The 14700-nt window shown below is 36.4% G+C and overlaps 2 protein-coding genes across 2 annotated transcripts; both read left to right on the top strand.

Moving 5' to 3' along the window:
* The first annotated feature begins 4734 nt into the window (after positions 1-4734).
* LOC137953484 (uncharacterized) lies at positions 4735-5094 on the top strand. Its single transcript, XM_068800903.1, has one exon. It carries the CDS (start codon positions 4735-4737, stop codon positions 5092-5094), a length of 360 nt encoding a protein of 119 aa, XP_068657004.1.
* Positions 5095-5102: 8 nt separating this feature from the next.
* LOC137952929 (uncharacterized) lies at positions 5103-11192 on the top strand. Its single transcript, XM_068800046.1, has 5 exons — positions 5103-5208; positions 5601-5737; positions 6414-6520; positions 6685-6812; positions 11068-11192. Exons 1-5 carry the CDS (start codon positions 5135-5137, stop codon positions 11162-11164), a joined length of 543 nt encoding a protein of 180 aa, XP_068656147.1. The 5' UTR covers positions 5103-5134; the 3' UTR covers positions 11165-11192.
* The last annotated feature ends 3508 nt before the right edge of the window (positions 11193-14700 follow it).

The following is a 14700-nucleotide window of genomic DNA, read 5'->3' as shown; positions in this document are numbered from 1 at the left end:
ATGGAAGGTAAACACTTCATATATTCATAGTCATTTTTCTGAATGTTTGTTACAATAGAAAAATATATTTTCTTGTTGTGGTATATTCTATGTTGATGGTTTATTCTAGTTTTATTTGGTGTTTCATTGTACTTCTGGTGTTGATATAGGAAATTGCTCTCCGATTCTTCCAAGTATTGTTTGCTAAGAATAGTAAGATGAGAAAATATAGAATGTTGCGTGCTATTTGAATGAATTGTCTAGGAGAAGATACTGGGATGGATGATTACTGCATTTCTTAGAAGATTAACTTGAAGGTGGATATATATCCTAATTTAACTCTTTGGAGTACTGACTTATATAAAAAATATAAGTAAATAAAAAAAAATCTTGAAATATATGCCCTTCAGCAATCATCCATTTTTTAACAAAGTTTCAGACTGATATAAAGTAAGTTCTGTACAGAATGGTATTAGTTTCCAAATGGGTTTAGTGAACCGTTTTGCAATACTATAGATAAGCTACAAAATTCAGGACCTGTTCTGTCTGTGGTATCTTCTCTCGTGAAACTGGAATTGGTATTTCCTCTTGTTTGCTTCTTGTATAGGCCTGAAATTAAATTAGATTTAAAGGGGAAGATAAGTATTTAGCACAAGCGGAGGTTGACAACATGGTGACCTTACAGTGTATCTATTAGAAAGCAGTTGATGAGTTTGTGGACATAACAAGGTGATAGAGTTAATCTTATCCTTTAAAAAAAAGAAAAAGGCAGATTGAGTTGATCACAGGGAAATGACGGATGAAGAAGACACCATGATTAAGAGTTGTTTGTAGCTCAGGCTGTCAACATTGTTGCAATGCTTAAAAATTTGGCTTAGTGCGTGCTGCCACCTCTATAGTGAACAATGCGATCTTCTACACTCAAACATCATGATCTTAAAGGTCATTTTAAATGTATGTAACAACTTTACATAAATAATGTTACTTATAGTGAAGATTTACATAACTAAGTATAATTGATTCAAGCTTATTCACAGCAGGTTCTGGCAATATTAATACTCTGTTCCAACCATCTGAATTTTTATCTGGTGCATAGGACATTAGATGTTTAGATATGCGATTATTTTTTAGTACTCCCAAGGGTATGTACCCCAGAAAAGTCCAGATTAACCTGCCTCAACCTGACCTCCTCCACATGGAAATGTGTTTTTCCCTACAATTCTGCAATCTGGCTGATAAGAAATATATTCAGGGGGTTCAGGCATTTGCTGACATGGGTATAGTTGAAAATAGTCTCTCTCAATGTCCAGACTTCATGACTTTGGTTACTGGTTGTAGTTTACTGTTTTTGTACTTAAAATAAGAGAATTTATACCATTCTAAAACTAGAAAAAGAGTTTATAAGTTGTAGTAAGAAGAGTGTTTTTCTCCATGTACTAATCTCTTACTTAAAATGAATTTATAAGAGGGAAAAAGTGATTGACTTGTTCCTATAAAATACAAACCATATAATCATTGTAAGATTTTGTTAGTGGGAATTATTCCATATTGGTTATTAATAAGAAGAGTCATGTGGTTCTTAGTTGGTTCTTCGGTTAGTCATATTGGGATGTACCTGGACTTAACTTTAACATGGAATGAAAGCGAGACGAGCCTTGTTGGCCCGATTTTGCTATTTTATTTTGTTTTCTATATGTGTTATTTATGTGTTAGACCTGTTGTCTCTATGAGTAGGTTTGTATGTGAAGGGGAGTGTTAGTGGAAATAATCCCATATTTGTAAATATCAAGAAAAGTCATGCGGATATTAGGTGGGAAAAGGCCTCCCAACTTCGGTTGGGATGGACCTGGATCCTAATGAGTTCTTGAGCCACATAATGCAAGAGGGGAGGAAACTATCTATCTTTTCTTCAAATCCATAAGCTTAAAACTAAAACTACATGAAGATTGACTTTCAATTTGCACTTTGTATTACATAATAACTCTTTAAGTTTCTTTACTAGGAAATGGTTTTTCATATACTTGAATAGTCACCCTCAAGTTGGAGCACACAAGTTATAGATTTCTAGCTTGTAATATTGTGAATGTAATTATGCTGAACCCATAAATGGATTTATTTAGTATAGAAACTTCGTTTTCCTCTTCAACCACAATTCTACTTAGTTGTCCCATGTCCACATCTTGTAGAGATCTCTGTTAAGGAAAACCTTTTTTTTATATCTATCTAATAAATAGGCCAATGATAGTTGGCAATAATAGAGAAAAAACACGAATGGAATTTAATTTGGCAATAGGAGAAAACAAAATTCAGAGTAATTAATTCCCTAAGTTTAAGTAAACCCGTTTGACAACCAATCTTTGTTTGATTCATTCCTTACTATCATTTGGGTTATATTTCACTGTTACACCCACCTTTCTTATTTTATTTTTTTTAGTGGGTAATGATGTCAAGTCTGGAATGTGATTGTTTTAAATGACCTCCATGCCTTCATCTGTTGCCATTCACAAACTTGGGTGTGTTAGAGCATGTTGGTAGGATTGGGAAATAACGATGGATGACAAGGCTGTGAGGAAAGAGGCACAATTGGGGGATAAGGGTTGTGTAGACATAAAATGGGATATTGGGTGCGAAGTATTGGCCTTCACTTAGATACCAGATCTGTCCCCTTTTCGTAGTCTATCATTCAAAAAGTTGGTCCAAAGATGAATAGATTCAAGAAATCACTTACCTACAAAACCTCATCAAACGAACCAGATGCCTATATTTCTCTATTTTTTAACGATGTGGATGACTAAGTGGAGCATTTTTTATATGCTTTTTTTTTAAATGGTTTAGATGCCTTCTTTTGCACACCTTTAAAGTAAAAAATGGATCTACCTTGTGATGAATGGTCACCGCAGAATAGGGCAAAAGAGGATTCACCTCTACCATAAGAGGGTGGCTTCAAAGAAGGTAACATCAGTCGAGGTATAAAACTTCTTTGGAATATGGGTCATAGCATATGTATCCCTTTTTATTTGTAAGTACCCAATAAAATACACTTCGTGGTTCTAGCTTATAACTTGTTTCCATTTGCGACGAACAATGCACAAAATACACACTGAAAGACACGAAGAATCAATGAAAATGGATTCTTCCTAAGAAAATAATACATAAAAGGGTGTCTCATTATTTGCAACACATCATGGCATTCTATGATTAGATAACAAGCCATCTACATAGCATACGGCCAAAAAAATTGTGGAATATTCATACCATGTAACAAAGATTGGGCTACTTTAAGCAAAAGCCTAGTTTTTCTTTTGGTTGCCCAATTTTGTTTTTGGGGTATACACATATTGATGTAAAATACCTTTTCCTTACAAAAGGAAGAGAATGTGGAGGACCTGTCTTCTCTCACATTATCTGAACAAAAGATTTTAATTAGAAAACCATATTGCAGAGAGACCATTATATAAAATAGATGAAAATAGGATAGATTTGATACATACGTGAGTCCTTAAAGTATGATTTGTATTATCGAATGATCTAAATGACCTCTAAGGGTCACAATTGATAGACCCAACTATCAAACTCCTATGACTTATTGGTGGACATCCTTCTTCCTCAGTCCTAAGACTTGTAAACTTTTCCTCTAGACTAATGGTGTAACTCTTTTTCTACCTTCCTAGGTCCACACAAAAGGAAACTTCTTTGACATACCCTAACTAGATCATCAATGTGACCTATTCCAATAGGTGTTTGTAACATCCTATTTCGCATGAGATTTATACAACAACCTTTTTCCTAGAATCCCTTTTAATAATCTCAAAATCCTTTATGTTGCCTCAAGATGAACTCTTTGGAAGTTTTCCATAAATTGACTTAGAATCCCTACTATAAATGTTGTTAAGGAATAGTCCCACATCGATTAATGAGTACAAAAATCTTGAGTTTATTAGTTAGGAAAGAGGTTTCCTAAGTTGGCTAGTCATTTTGGGATGGGCCTTGGACCCAACTTAACATGGTATCAGAGCAAATACTCATATGTGGGCGTACACCTAAACTATCCACTTGTAGAGCCACAAAAGAGGACCTACACCTAAACTCTCTACCTGTAGAGCCACAAAAAGAGGGCCTACACCTAAACTATCCGCTTGTAGAGCCACAAAAAGAGGACCTACTCCTAAAACTATCCACTTGTAGAGCCACAAAAGAGGGCCTACCCGTGAGGGGAAGTGTTAAAGAATAGTCCCACATGGATTAATGAGTAAAAAAATCTTGAGTTTTTTAGTTAGGAAAGAGGTTTCCTAAGTTGGCTAGTCATTTTGGGATGAGCCTTGGACCCAACTTAACAAATGATATATCTGGTATGTGCCTGTTGCATAAATGAGCTTTCCAATTAACCGCTGGTATTCATTCTTTTGTTGAACTTTGGACTCTTGTTATCATCCAAACAACCCATATTCTTCTAACATATCTTTGACATAATTCCTCTGGGATAACACCTACAGTTGCCTTACTTGAAACAACCTCAATGCTAAGAAAGTATTTCAAGTACCTCGAGTCTTTCATTTGAAAATGACTTTCTAGATACTTCCTTTACCTCTTCAATTCTTTTTTCTCTCTTCCCAAGAGCAATATATCATCAACTAGACCACTGATACTCCAATTCTTGATGACCACATCAAAACAAATACTAAATGGTCACAATGATTTTGGGAGAAAAGGGGGTGAGGCAAGCCGTTTTCTCCCTCAACCCGCATTTCTGCCTCAATGCAAGGCTTCTCGGACTTCATTGGTGGATGTGGTATGGATGAGATACCTCTTTCCGGAAAGAACTACACTTGGACTAACGGCTTGCAGCAATCTATCCTCTCAAAATTGGACCGTTTCTTGGCTTGTCATGACTGGTTGCAGTTGTTTGGGAATGTTATTGGAAGAGTTTTCAATAAGGTAGGGTCTGATCATTGGCCTATCATGCTGACCTCCATTGTTGAAAAATGGGGGCCCTCTCCTTTCAGTTTCAAAAACTCATGGTTGATGGAGAAAAATTTTGATGCTCTTATCGGTGGATGGTGGGCTGAGGGTTCAAGCTTTGGTAGAAGGGAGTGGGCCTTCCCTCTAAAGTTGTGATTCATAAAAGGAAAAACAAATAAGTGGGCTACTAGTCGTCATGCCTCTTTGGGTGCCGAGAAGGCCTCCCTTCCTCTCTCAGATCGCGGCCTTGGACCTGGTAGAGGAACAAAGGTACCTAACTTTTGATGAGTTTTCTTCACGTGTTTCTCTAAATTCTAATCTCAAAGGCACACACACTCTTACACTTGTCCCAATACTTGTTTAAATAGTGATTTAACCTTCCATGGTGGGCACATTTCTTTTCTTCACGTCTTAGTGATGTACTTTATTCTTTGTCGTTGTGCCTCACAACTTCAATGCCTTTTGTTCTGTATTTATGTGCCATTGATCTGCAGTAGAATTTGGACAAGTTAGCATATGTTTTGGTTTCTTGCTCAACCATATTTTTAAGATACTAGTTCATTGTATAGAACTATCTTTTCTTTACATTTGTTTTTTAGTGTTGCAAATCACTGCAAACATCTGCTTTTGTTATTAATTGTTCTTGTGTTGAATAATTGCAGAAAAATTGCTGATAGACCAAGGGATCCTGCAAAATGGAATGAGATTGCTGATATTGTAGCAGCATTATCAATCCCTGTTATAGCAAACGGAGATGTCTTTGAGTATGATGATTTTCAACGTATAAAAAGTGCAACTGGTAATTGTCATATCAGGGTTTAGTCTGGATGTTTGTCCTTTTTTTTCCTTTTTAGTGAAGGAAAAGTCTGAAATTTTTTCTTATGATAAAGAATATAGCTTCTCTCTCTAACGAGAAAACAATAAATGCTGATAACAGACCCTTTGGTTACAATTAAGCCTTTTAGAAGCATGACTAATATCACCTTAATTTTATGGCTTTTAATAAATCACAATCTCTGTCACTGGCAGAACAGCAAAGCATATAAAAATATTTTTATATGAGTTTCTTTTTTTCGTGATTCTTGAAATATGCTATTTCTGTTAATGCCTCACTTTTCCTTGTGACAATATGTTTAGTGTTTCAGAAAGAAATGTTATAATTATCTATATAGGTTTTTAAGCATTTATAATTCATGTAAATATTAAAGTGCTCTAAATGAATTTGGCGAGTTTCAAGTGAAAATAGAAACTGTGAAGCAGTCAAAATTTTCTTTTCTCTGAAACAACTGAGGAGATGAAAAAAGGAAAAAGAAAAAAACTCTTAATAATGGTGTAATTGTGTTACTGGAAATATGACTATGACATCTTGTTTAGTTTTCACTGACAAAAAAAAGAGAAAAGAACATTCTAGCTTGAAACCTCTGCCATGTTTTAATGTACTTCTTAAGTAATTCATAAACCTCTGGAGTTTCTAGGTGCTTCATCTGTGATGGTGGCTAGGGGGGCTCTCTGGAATGCTTCAATGTTCAGTGCCAAATGCATATTACCATGGGAAGATGTCAGAAGAGAGTATGTACGGAAGGTGTGCATCTCATCCCTGAAATGGTGTATTTTGAGTTCTGGAATGCATCTTTATTATATTAAAAAAATCAATCTTGGTTCTAGAGCAATTTATTTGTTTTTTAAGAGAAAAAACCGATCTTGTTTCCGGAGGATTCTTTTCGTTATTTTCTTTTCTCAGTGCAGAGTGTCTTATGGGACAACGATCTTAGAAGCACCAAGCAAACATTGAAGGAAATGATAATGCACTACTCGTGCCTTGAATTTCCAGAGGGAAAGGCTGTGACGAAGTCTGAGACATTGGCAGACTTAGCGTAAGTTCCTTCGCGTGTATGCTTTCTTTGTGACGGTGTGGAGGTACAGTTTTGACACAAATAAGGTCCATAGTAGTTGCTGCATTCATTTCAAATCTGTTTATATAAAAATACTCCATATTCTTAGTAAGCTCTTTATTCCCAACCACTCTTACTAAAAAAGACAGGCTATGGATATCATCACTGGAGTTCTATTGCATTAGTGATGCGGGAGAGAGGAAGAGTGGCACTTGACTGACGCTTTTCCCCTTTAGTGCCAGCAACTGCTGCTCCCCAAGCTCAATGCCAAAATCCTGGTGAATTTTGCTACCTGCCTCCTCTTATGTGATGGAGGAAGCTGCTACTATGTATTGCTATGAAACTGCTGCAACTTTAGCGCCAGCAACTGCTGCTCGCCAAGCTCATTGCCAAAATCCTGGTGACTTTTGCTACCTGCCTCCTCTTATGTGAAGGAGGAAGCTGCTACTATGTATTGCTATGAAACTGCTGCAAGCGCCTAAGTACTGTTTGTTATCCCATGTTCCACTAGAGAAGTTAAACGACTCTTACAGGAGCCTTGAAGAGAGTTTGAAAGAAATAGATGAGATGAAGATTCTTTGCACTAGGGATTTCAAGTGTGGTTTTATGGTGAATAGCCAAGAATGAAAACTCACTTAATGTATCTTGGAAAAATGCTAGAAGTGACCAGGTGGCCCCTTCTATATCCCTCAAGGTACATTAGACAGGCTGGTTGGAACTGGTTCACGACAAAAGTTAAAATCCATAGCACTTTCCCCTCTCCACTGGTGAACCTACTCAGTTTTCATCCGACTAACTCGCGTCGGTCACCTTGTACGTCAAAGAGAAGGAAGCAGCCACACCCCTTCAGTTCCTGCCCCTGATTATGCCAAATGCAAATAATCCTTCAAATGAACTAACCACCTGGCTACAGCAAAGTATACCTGACTGACCACCTCCACTGGAGGCCAGGGGGCTAGGGCTAGCCATGAGCATTGAGCTAGAGAGCACTAATGGCTCGTCTAAGCTAGCTCCGAACCTGCCTCATGGCCACAATGAAGGATGAAAGTGCTGAGAAGAAATGAATCCGAAACTGTGACTGAAGACCAATGGAAGACAGTAGAGAAGCCTGGGGGTCCATTTCCTGCGGTGAAGAGTTGGCTTGAATACCTGCCTTCAACTTAGGAAAAGGAGAGAATCTTACGTTTGGGGCATAAGGTGGTGAGTGGGAAAATGGAGATACTGGTTATCAGGAATGACTGTTGGTGGTGCTTCCACTTGGATAACTATTAAGGGCATACCATTTTATATCTGGTGTGAAGAAACATTCTGTGCTATCACGGAAGTCGTCGGCCATGTAAGGAGTTGATCAAGAAGCCTTACAAGGCGAGATTTGTTAGGGTTAGGATGAAGGTTGCCATTGCTGTGCCTTTTTTGGTTTGCTGGTACTCCCAATTTCAGTAGGTGTTTCAACTTCCATGCTGTTACTAGAAAGATCCACTCATTGATGAATTCTTACCAAGGAGGAAACCTCAATGGAAAAGCTTCAGCCTCCAGCAATGGAAGATGAAGAGCAATTGCCAAAGACAAGGCAACAAAAACAAAACCAATGTGGTTGACAGGAGAACCAGGCCAGAGACTCAGAAGCCTCTGCAACCCTACGTATGGCTAGGTAGTCTGCAGGAGCATTTAATACTCCTGACCAGTTTGGAGAAGACTGAACCCAAAGTCACTTAAATCCGAATTCATATCTGTAGCTGAATGTGGGGCCTCGCTCCCCCCAACAAACGCACTGTGTCCTGGGAACAAATTGCATGAAGCAATGAAACCCAACTTGAGAATGGGAGACTACTACTCAATTCCCACAGGAAATTTGGGTTGATAGCACCCTTGAGGTGACAATTCAGCACAGCCTTTCAACCCATGTTTCTGAGACCCCTGATGCTCATTTAACCGATGGTTCAGCCCAGCGTTAAACAATCAAAGAGGAGTTGGTAACAAGCAAATCAGACCGGATGCTGCAAAACCCAAAAGTGCCCAGCTCCATCGAGTCTCGTGTCTTCCCCAGCAAAGCATACCAGGTAAGCTTTATTGTCCCAATAGGCTTCACTCAGTTCGTACCTCTACGGTCATCATAGATAAGCCTTTCCATCTTGAGGACATATTCTCGGAGGATGCCAATTGGATTATACAAAACTCGTGCTACGTGGTACAATCCTATCAACCAATGCTTATTGTTGACAAATATCCTCCCAATGCAGCAATGTAAACCAAGTCCCACCAATTAGGTTAGTGCATCTAATGTTCTAAATAGTGGAGTCGGGGCTGATGGCGACTGCGGCTCGGGCAACTGCGACAGGGACATCAGGGAAGACGTTGTCTGCAATGGCCGCGACATCCAATGTGACCCACACCGACGGCGTCTCTCCCCCTCCCGTCGACAGTTCAATCACCATTCTACGGCAAGACGATCTTGCGTATGTCGTGGACCTAAGAACCTTGATTTTGGCTGGGCGTCTCCCTGTCGATGAGGAGAGTAGTTGTCTCAACTAGGACCCCAAGGACGGAGGACGACGGTGACACTCGTGGAAACTGGACCACGATTTCTAGAAGACGAAGATCACCACCCAAGATGGCATGCATCCGTTTCACTTTTGGAAAAACCTTTGCCGTATTGGAGAAGCTCAACTGTGCCTCTGGTGCCGTCATCTGCATCACCATTTCCAACGATGCATAATGATTCTCCATTTGCATCACCATTTCCCTCTCTTTTCTTCCGCTTGATTCATTATATATTAATAAAACTTAGCAATTCAAAAAACAAGGGGGGGGGGGGGGGGGGGGGGGGCAGGCTATGATGTCCACCATGTAAAGATGTATGACACTTGGTTATCGTGTGTTAGTTTTACTGAGCGGCCTGTGTAAAGTTTCATCATGCTTACAGTTCATGGTGAAGTGAATATCTTGTGTTAATTTGGCAATCTAGGTGGAATAAAGTTCACAAGCTTTGCCACTTGAAAGAAATATCAAGTTATTAGAAAATGTGAATCAGATTGCAGAAGTGATTTCTTCTCAACCATTAATCTCTGTACTTATTAGGTTATCATTGTCATGCTTTCCTTTTGATTTCTTTTACTTTCTCTTTCCTCCTTGCTTTCTCCTCCTTTTTAAATTCAACTTTATCTTATCTTAATTTTTTTATGAACCATTCTAGTTCTGTTTCAGTGTCCTTAATTAATATAGTGTTCTAACTGAAGGGTTTCATTTTGACCAAAAAAAAAGTTTTTTTTTATTTTTTTCCAAGAACAAGTGTCCTTTCTTTCAAGTGTTCAATTATTGGTTCTCATCTACATCTAAATGTTGTTTTCGTTGTTTTTTACACATCGTAGTGTCATCAGTTTCGCACTAAGAACCCTCAAACTCTTAAAGGCTAAATTGAAATTGTGGTCCTCAACATGCCACTCTACTGCCAATGCTGAAAAGGCTTTTCTCTTATCTCAGATTGTTGACCTTGATAATGTGATAGACCCCAAATTAGTGTTACCTACTCTAGAAGGAGTAAACAACACTTGGAAGGATAATTGGAAGGTGATTAATGTGGTCAGGGGAATTTTGGGAATTTGACAATTTAAGTGGTTTAGGGAGGGAATTTAGAGAGCCAGTTGAGGGAGAAGAAGGGGCGCGTCGTTTTGTCTTCAGAGCGTGGCTCAGGAAGAGTACTGGTCTCTCGAATATCAGTGGTTATCGGCGACTATTTCCGGTGAGTTCTACATCGATTTCGACAGAGGAGTTTCCATTTTCATCTCTATTATAAGTGTGCTCAGTGATTACGGCTATCGGGGGGTTCGTTAGCTCTGTCGAGGATTCATCGTCGACTCAAGGAGAGTGTATTTCTTTCGATTTCAGCAGTGAAGGTTTGTCGATTACTTTTCTTTGGCTTGGAAGTCTTTATTCTTGTTATCGGGTTGTATCATAATGTTGAGCAAAGGTGTCTCAGTTCCACTGAATTCTTCAACAGAATTTCTCTTAAATGCAAATTCCAAAGAGACTGTATATATGTATCAGTCTGCATACAAAGCCAGGTGTTATGAAGTCTTCTCAACAAATAAAATATTTTGCAACAGGTCACAGAGGCCTCATATTAATGCAATAAGTTATTACAGTAATTAAAAATATATGGAGTAAAAGATAAATTTACAGATTTCTATTTAGCCACATGGAGCATCTTGAAGATAAACATCTTATTTCATTGAAACAGGAATTGTAAGGTGCTATTTACTGTCGCACACCTAAAACAAGAACCATTGAGGCAATGTGCTACCGGTGTTCTAGAAGCTTTCAAAAGTGCTCCATAGAATGATGATGGGCATGTTGACGATTTTTGTCCAGAGAAATCCACATATATGTAAGTTATTCAATGTTGATTCAAAGATATCCATTCCCAAGTCGTGTCTTGTACTTTTCTTAGTCAAATTGTCTTAGACAACTCTCTTGGAATTGTTATATCCTCCTTGACAGTTGTTTAAATGAAGTATAAGATGGTCCTTGAACTTTTCATACTTTTCCTTTGGGTGATAAACATATTTGCAAATTGCATTCATCTTTGAGCACAAACTTATAAAGCGACCTTTTTCCATTCATGAAATAAAATATTTTATCGATAAAAAAATTGCTAACTCATTAAAAAAAAAACCATATCCGAGGCTGGGAAATGCAAGCAGAACCTCTTATGAACTCTTTTTCAGTCATTCCAGTTTATTTAAAGACATGCACCATGAAACAACTGAAAGGGCCAATATAACACAATCAAGTAGGCCATCCAAGAGCAATTGTTGTCAAAGTATCATACTTGCCTCCCGAAAATATGCATAACTCACTAAACTTCCTAGCAAAAAAATTTTGTCAGGAAGCCTAACTACCTGATTTCCTTGGGAAAGATGCCCTCCATGAGGAAGATCCAGGGCCATGATTCTCTCATGTGGCTTCAATAATGCCCGTTTAATCCTTGAAGTTAGTTGGAGACCTTGACAATGATTGCACATTAACTGCAAAAAGTATCAACATAAGATCAAGTGATAAGTAGAGTGAAGCTGGGATGAGAATAAACAACCACTCATTGTAACAATTAGCCATCTAATCACTACAATAAAAGGAGTTAATGCATCTAATTATTATTATTTTTTTGAAATGATGTTGAATTTTATTAAAAGATAGCTCGAACGAGCAAATTACAAGGGGATTGCATCTAATTATTGACAAACTCATATAGTGCACATCTCATACAACCAACTGTCTCTTCCCCAACAAGAGAAAATATTTTAATTTGCCAAAGAACTATCGATAAAACATTCTCCTCCAGGTTTTGTGATTCCACCTTTCCTGGAGATTCTTATTCTACAAAACGTCTCTCTCTCTCTCTCTCTCTCTTTCTCTCTGTGTCAGGTTTCATTACTTACTTGTTTATCAAACGGTAAATGGATAAATTATAAAATTTGATAAAAATCTATAACAATTTAACAAGAACATTTTGTTGAATCAAATGTTGAAGGACATCTGGGTCTTTCAAAAAATGAATACAGCCATTGACTTGCATATTGTCCTCTGCCATTAAAAAATAAAAAGTTACAAAAAATAGATCACTTAAAAAAAACTAGTACAGTCATAAACTTACAACTTGTCTTACATTAGCATATTTGTTTGTCTACGAGGAGGAAAGTTGGGTGGCAATTTGAGGAGGGGAATTAACTTACGGTTCTTTTGACATTAATATTCTCATAGAATAAATTACAAATTGCCCTTAAAACTTAAATGGGTAATGGGGTATTTGGTTACAAAATAAGCATTACTTTTATCCATTCTGTTCAAATTCATATTATTTTCCTATTTGACTCATGATGACCATAAAACAAGTTAGTGATCTTCATATAGTTAATAACCCTTTTGTATGTGAATCATGCTTCTTTGTTCAGATGAAAGTTAAGATACGAATTTTGGCTATGTTGTTCGACGATGATGTTGAGAAATCCACAAGGCTTGAAACTGACTCAGAAGTAGACATGAGATTCTTATTACTTCAAAGAAGATCAAATTTGATGAAACAATTGGTTGAAAAGAATTCACAACGCATCTATTGGGCTCGTAAACATCAAGATACAAAGAATGTTCCAAATCTCCCAACATCAAAGTATGTGTCGCATGGTAATATTCTTGTCTCCATGGTATCAACTAGTTTGGCTCCCAACAATCTATACTCTTAAAGCATATCTATGACATACTTACATTGTGTCATCACAACACCTTTACTTTTCGCCATTTCAATGTCGAGAAAATATTTCAATGGTCCCAAGTTTTTAGTTTGAAAATGTGCAGAAAAATTAGACTTGGTATCCTCTATACTGGAAATATTAGATAATATAATGCCATCTTCATATATTGTTTCTTAATATTTATTTGTTATATATTTATATGAAGTGCATAACTTGGTATATACAATGTATCGATCTTGTCCTGTTCTACAAGTTCATGCTTGTTTTTACCAGTGAAAATGAAATTTTGATGTTCGTCGGTGTTTTTGTTACGAAACATAATTCATATGGAAGAGTCTAAGAATCTAGGTATGAAAACATTATTTTAGTGAAAACAAAAAACATTTCTAGGAGGGTATTAATGCGTGCGCGAGTCAAATAAAAGTGTAAGCGATTACACTGTCACTTGACCCGAACGCGTTAGTGCGCACATCGGAGGCGAGTTGAACTGGATGAACCCGTTCGTTCACTTGAACTCACTCCTGAGTAAAGTGGGTGAATTAGGATTTCTACCAAATTTCTTGTTCATCCACTTTCCCTCGTGTCGACGCTCCCTCTGCCTGCTCGCTCTCGGCGTCCCTCGCATCATTAATTTCTACTATGTAAAAATCTATCTTGTGTTATTAATAAAATATTATATTATATTTATTTATTATATTAATTATTTTTATTATATATTAAATTAGCGATTTAAGAGTGATAATTAAAACATTATTAAAATAAACCTTTGATCAAGTATTTTGTTTAATTATCCTATTTTTATAATTAATTAAACCCATAAATTTTTACTTTTTGGCAATATATTATTAATTTATACTATGTAATTTTTTTTATGTTATTAATAAAATAAAATATTTATTTTATTTATTATATTAAATATTTTTATTACTATATTAAATTAGTGATAATTAAAATATTGTTAAAGTAAGCATTTGATCAAGTACTTTTTTTTAATTATTTTATTTTTATAATTAATTAAACTAATAATTTTTTTATTTTGTGAAAATATATTGTTAATTTATTTTGTGGGGGCATGGATTGGAAACCTCGGCTTGTTGGTTCATCTACTCTGGTGTGTCATAGGTTGCTAAAAAGGATGAAAATTTCATCTATTTTTAATTAATGATTTTATTTTATTTTATTTTTGGAGGGTGGGAGGAGGAAAAAGGGCAACGACGTGCTTCGGGTTTGTCATCATCCGACAAGTGGTTGTGCACAAAACTGCAAAATCTCTCTAGTCTTTTCTATTTAGTTTCTTATTTGGATGCACTATAAAAAAGATAAAAAATAAATATTTATACATTTAAAAAAAAATATAAATCAAAATTAAGGCCATCGATTAAAAAAATAGAGAAGGAATAGAAAATGTTTTTACTTTTTTTTAAAAATATCTATCAATATAAAGAGAGTAAGCACGATTCTAAGAAAATATATAATATTCACAAAAAATAGAATAAACTTTCTTTAGGGTTATTTATGCTTGTTGACATGTATAAACGAATATGATATTATTTTCTATTTTGATTATAAAATAGTATATACTCGTAGATTTTTCTAAAATAAAGAATAATATTTTTTAAAATAAA

The sequence above is a fragment of the Aristolochia californica genome, unplaced genomic scaffold (genome assembly GCF_029961685.1).
Source record: "Aristolochia californica isolate CCGP_79_NKW_82.1479 unplaced genomic scaffold, dmAriCali1.0.hap1 SCAF_16, whole genome shotgun sequence".
Taxonomy (NCBI): Eukaryota; Viridiplantae; Streptophyta; class Magnoliopsida; order Piperales; family Aristolochiaceae; genus Aristolochia; species Aristolochia californica.
Note: the sequence above shows the minus strand (reverse complement) of the source record. Positions and strands in the feature narration are given on the sequence as shown.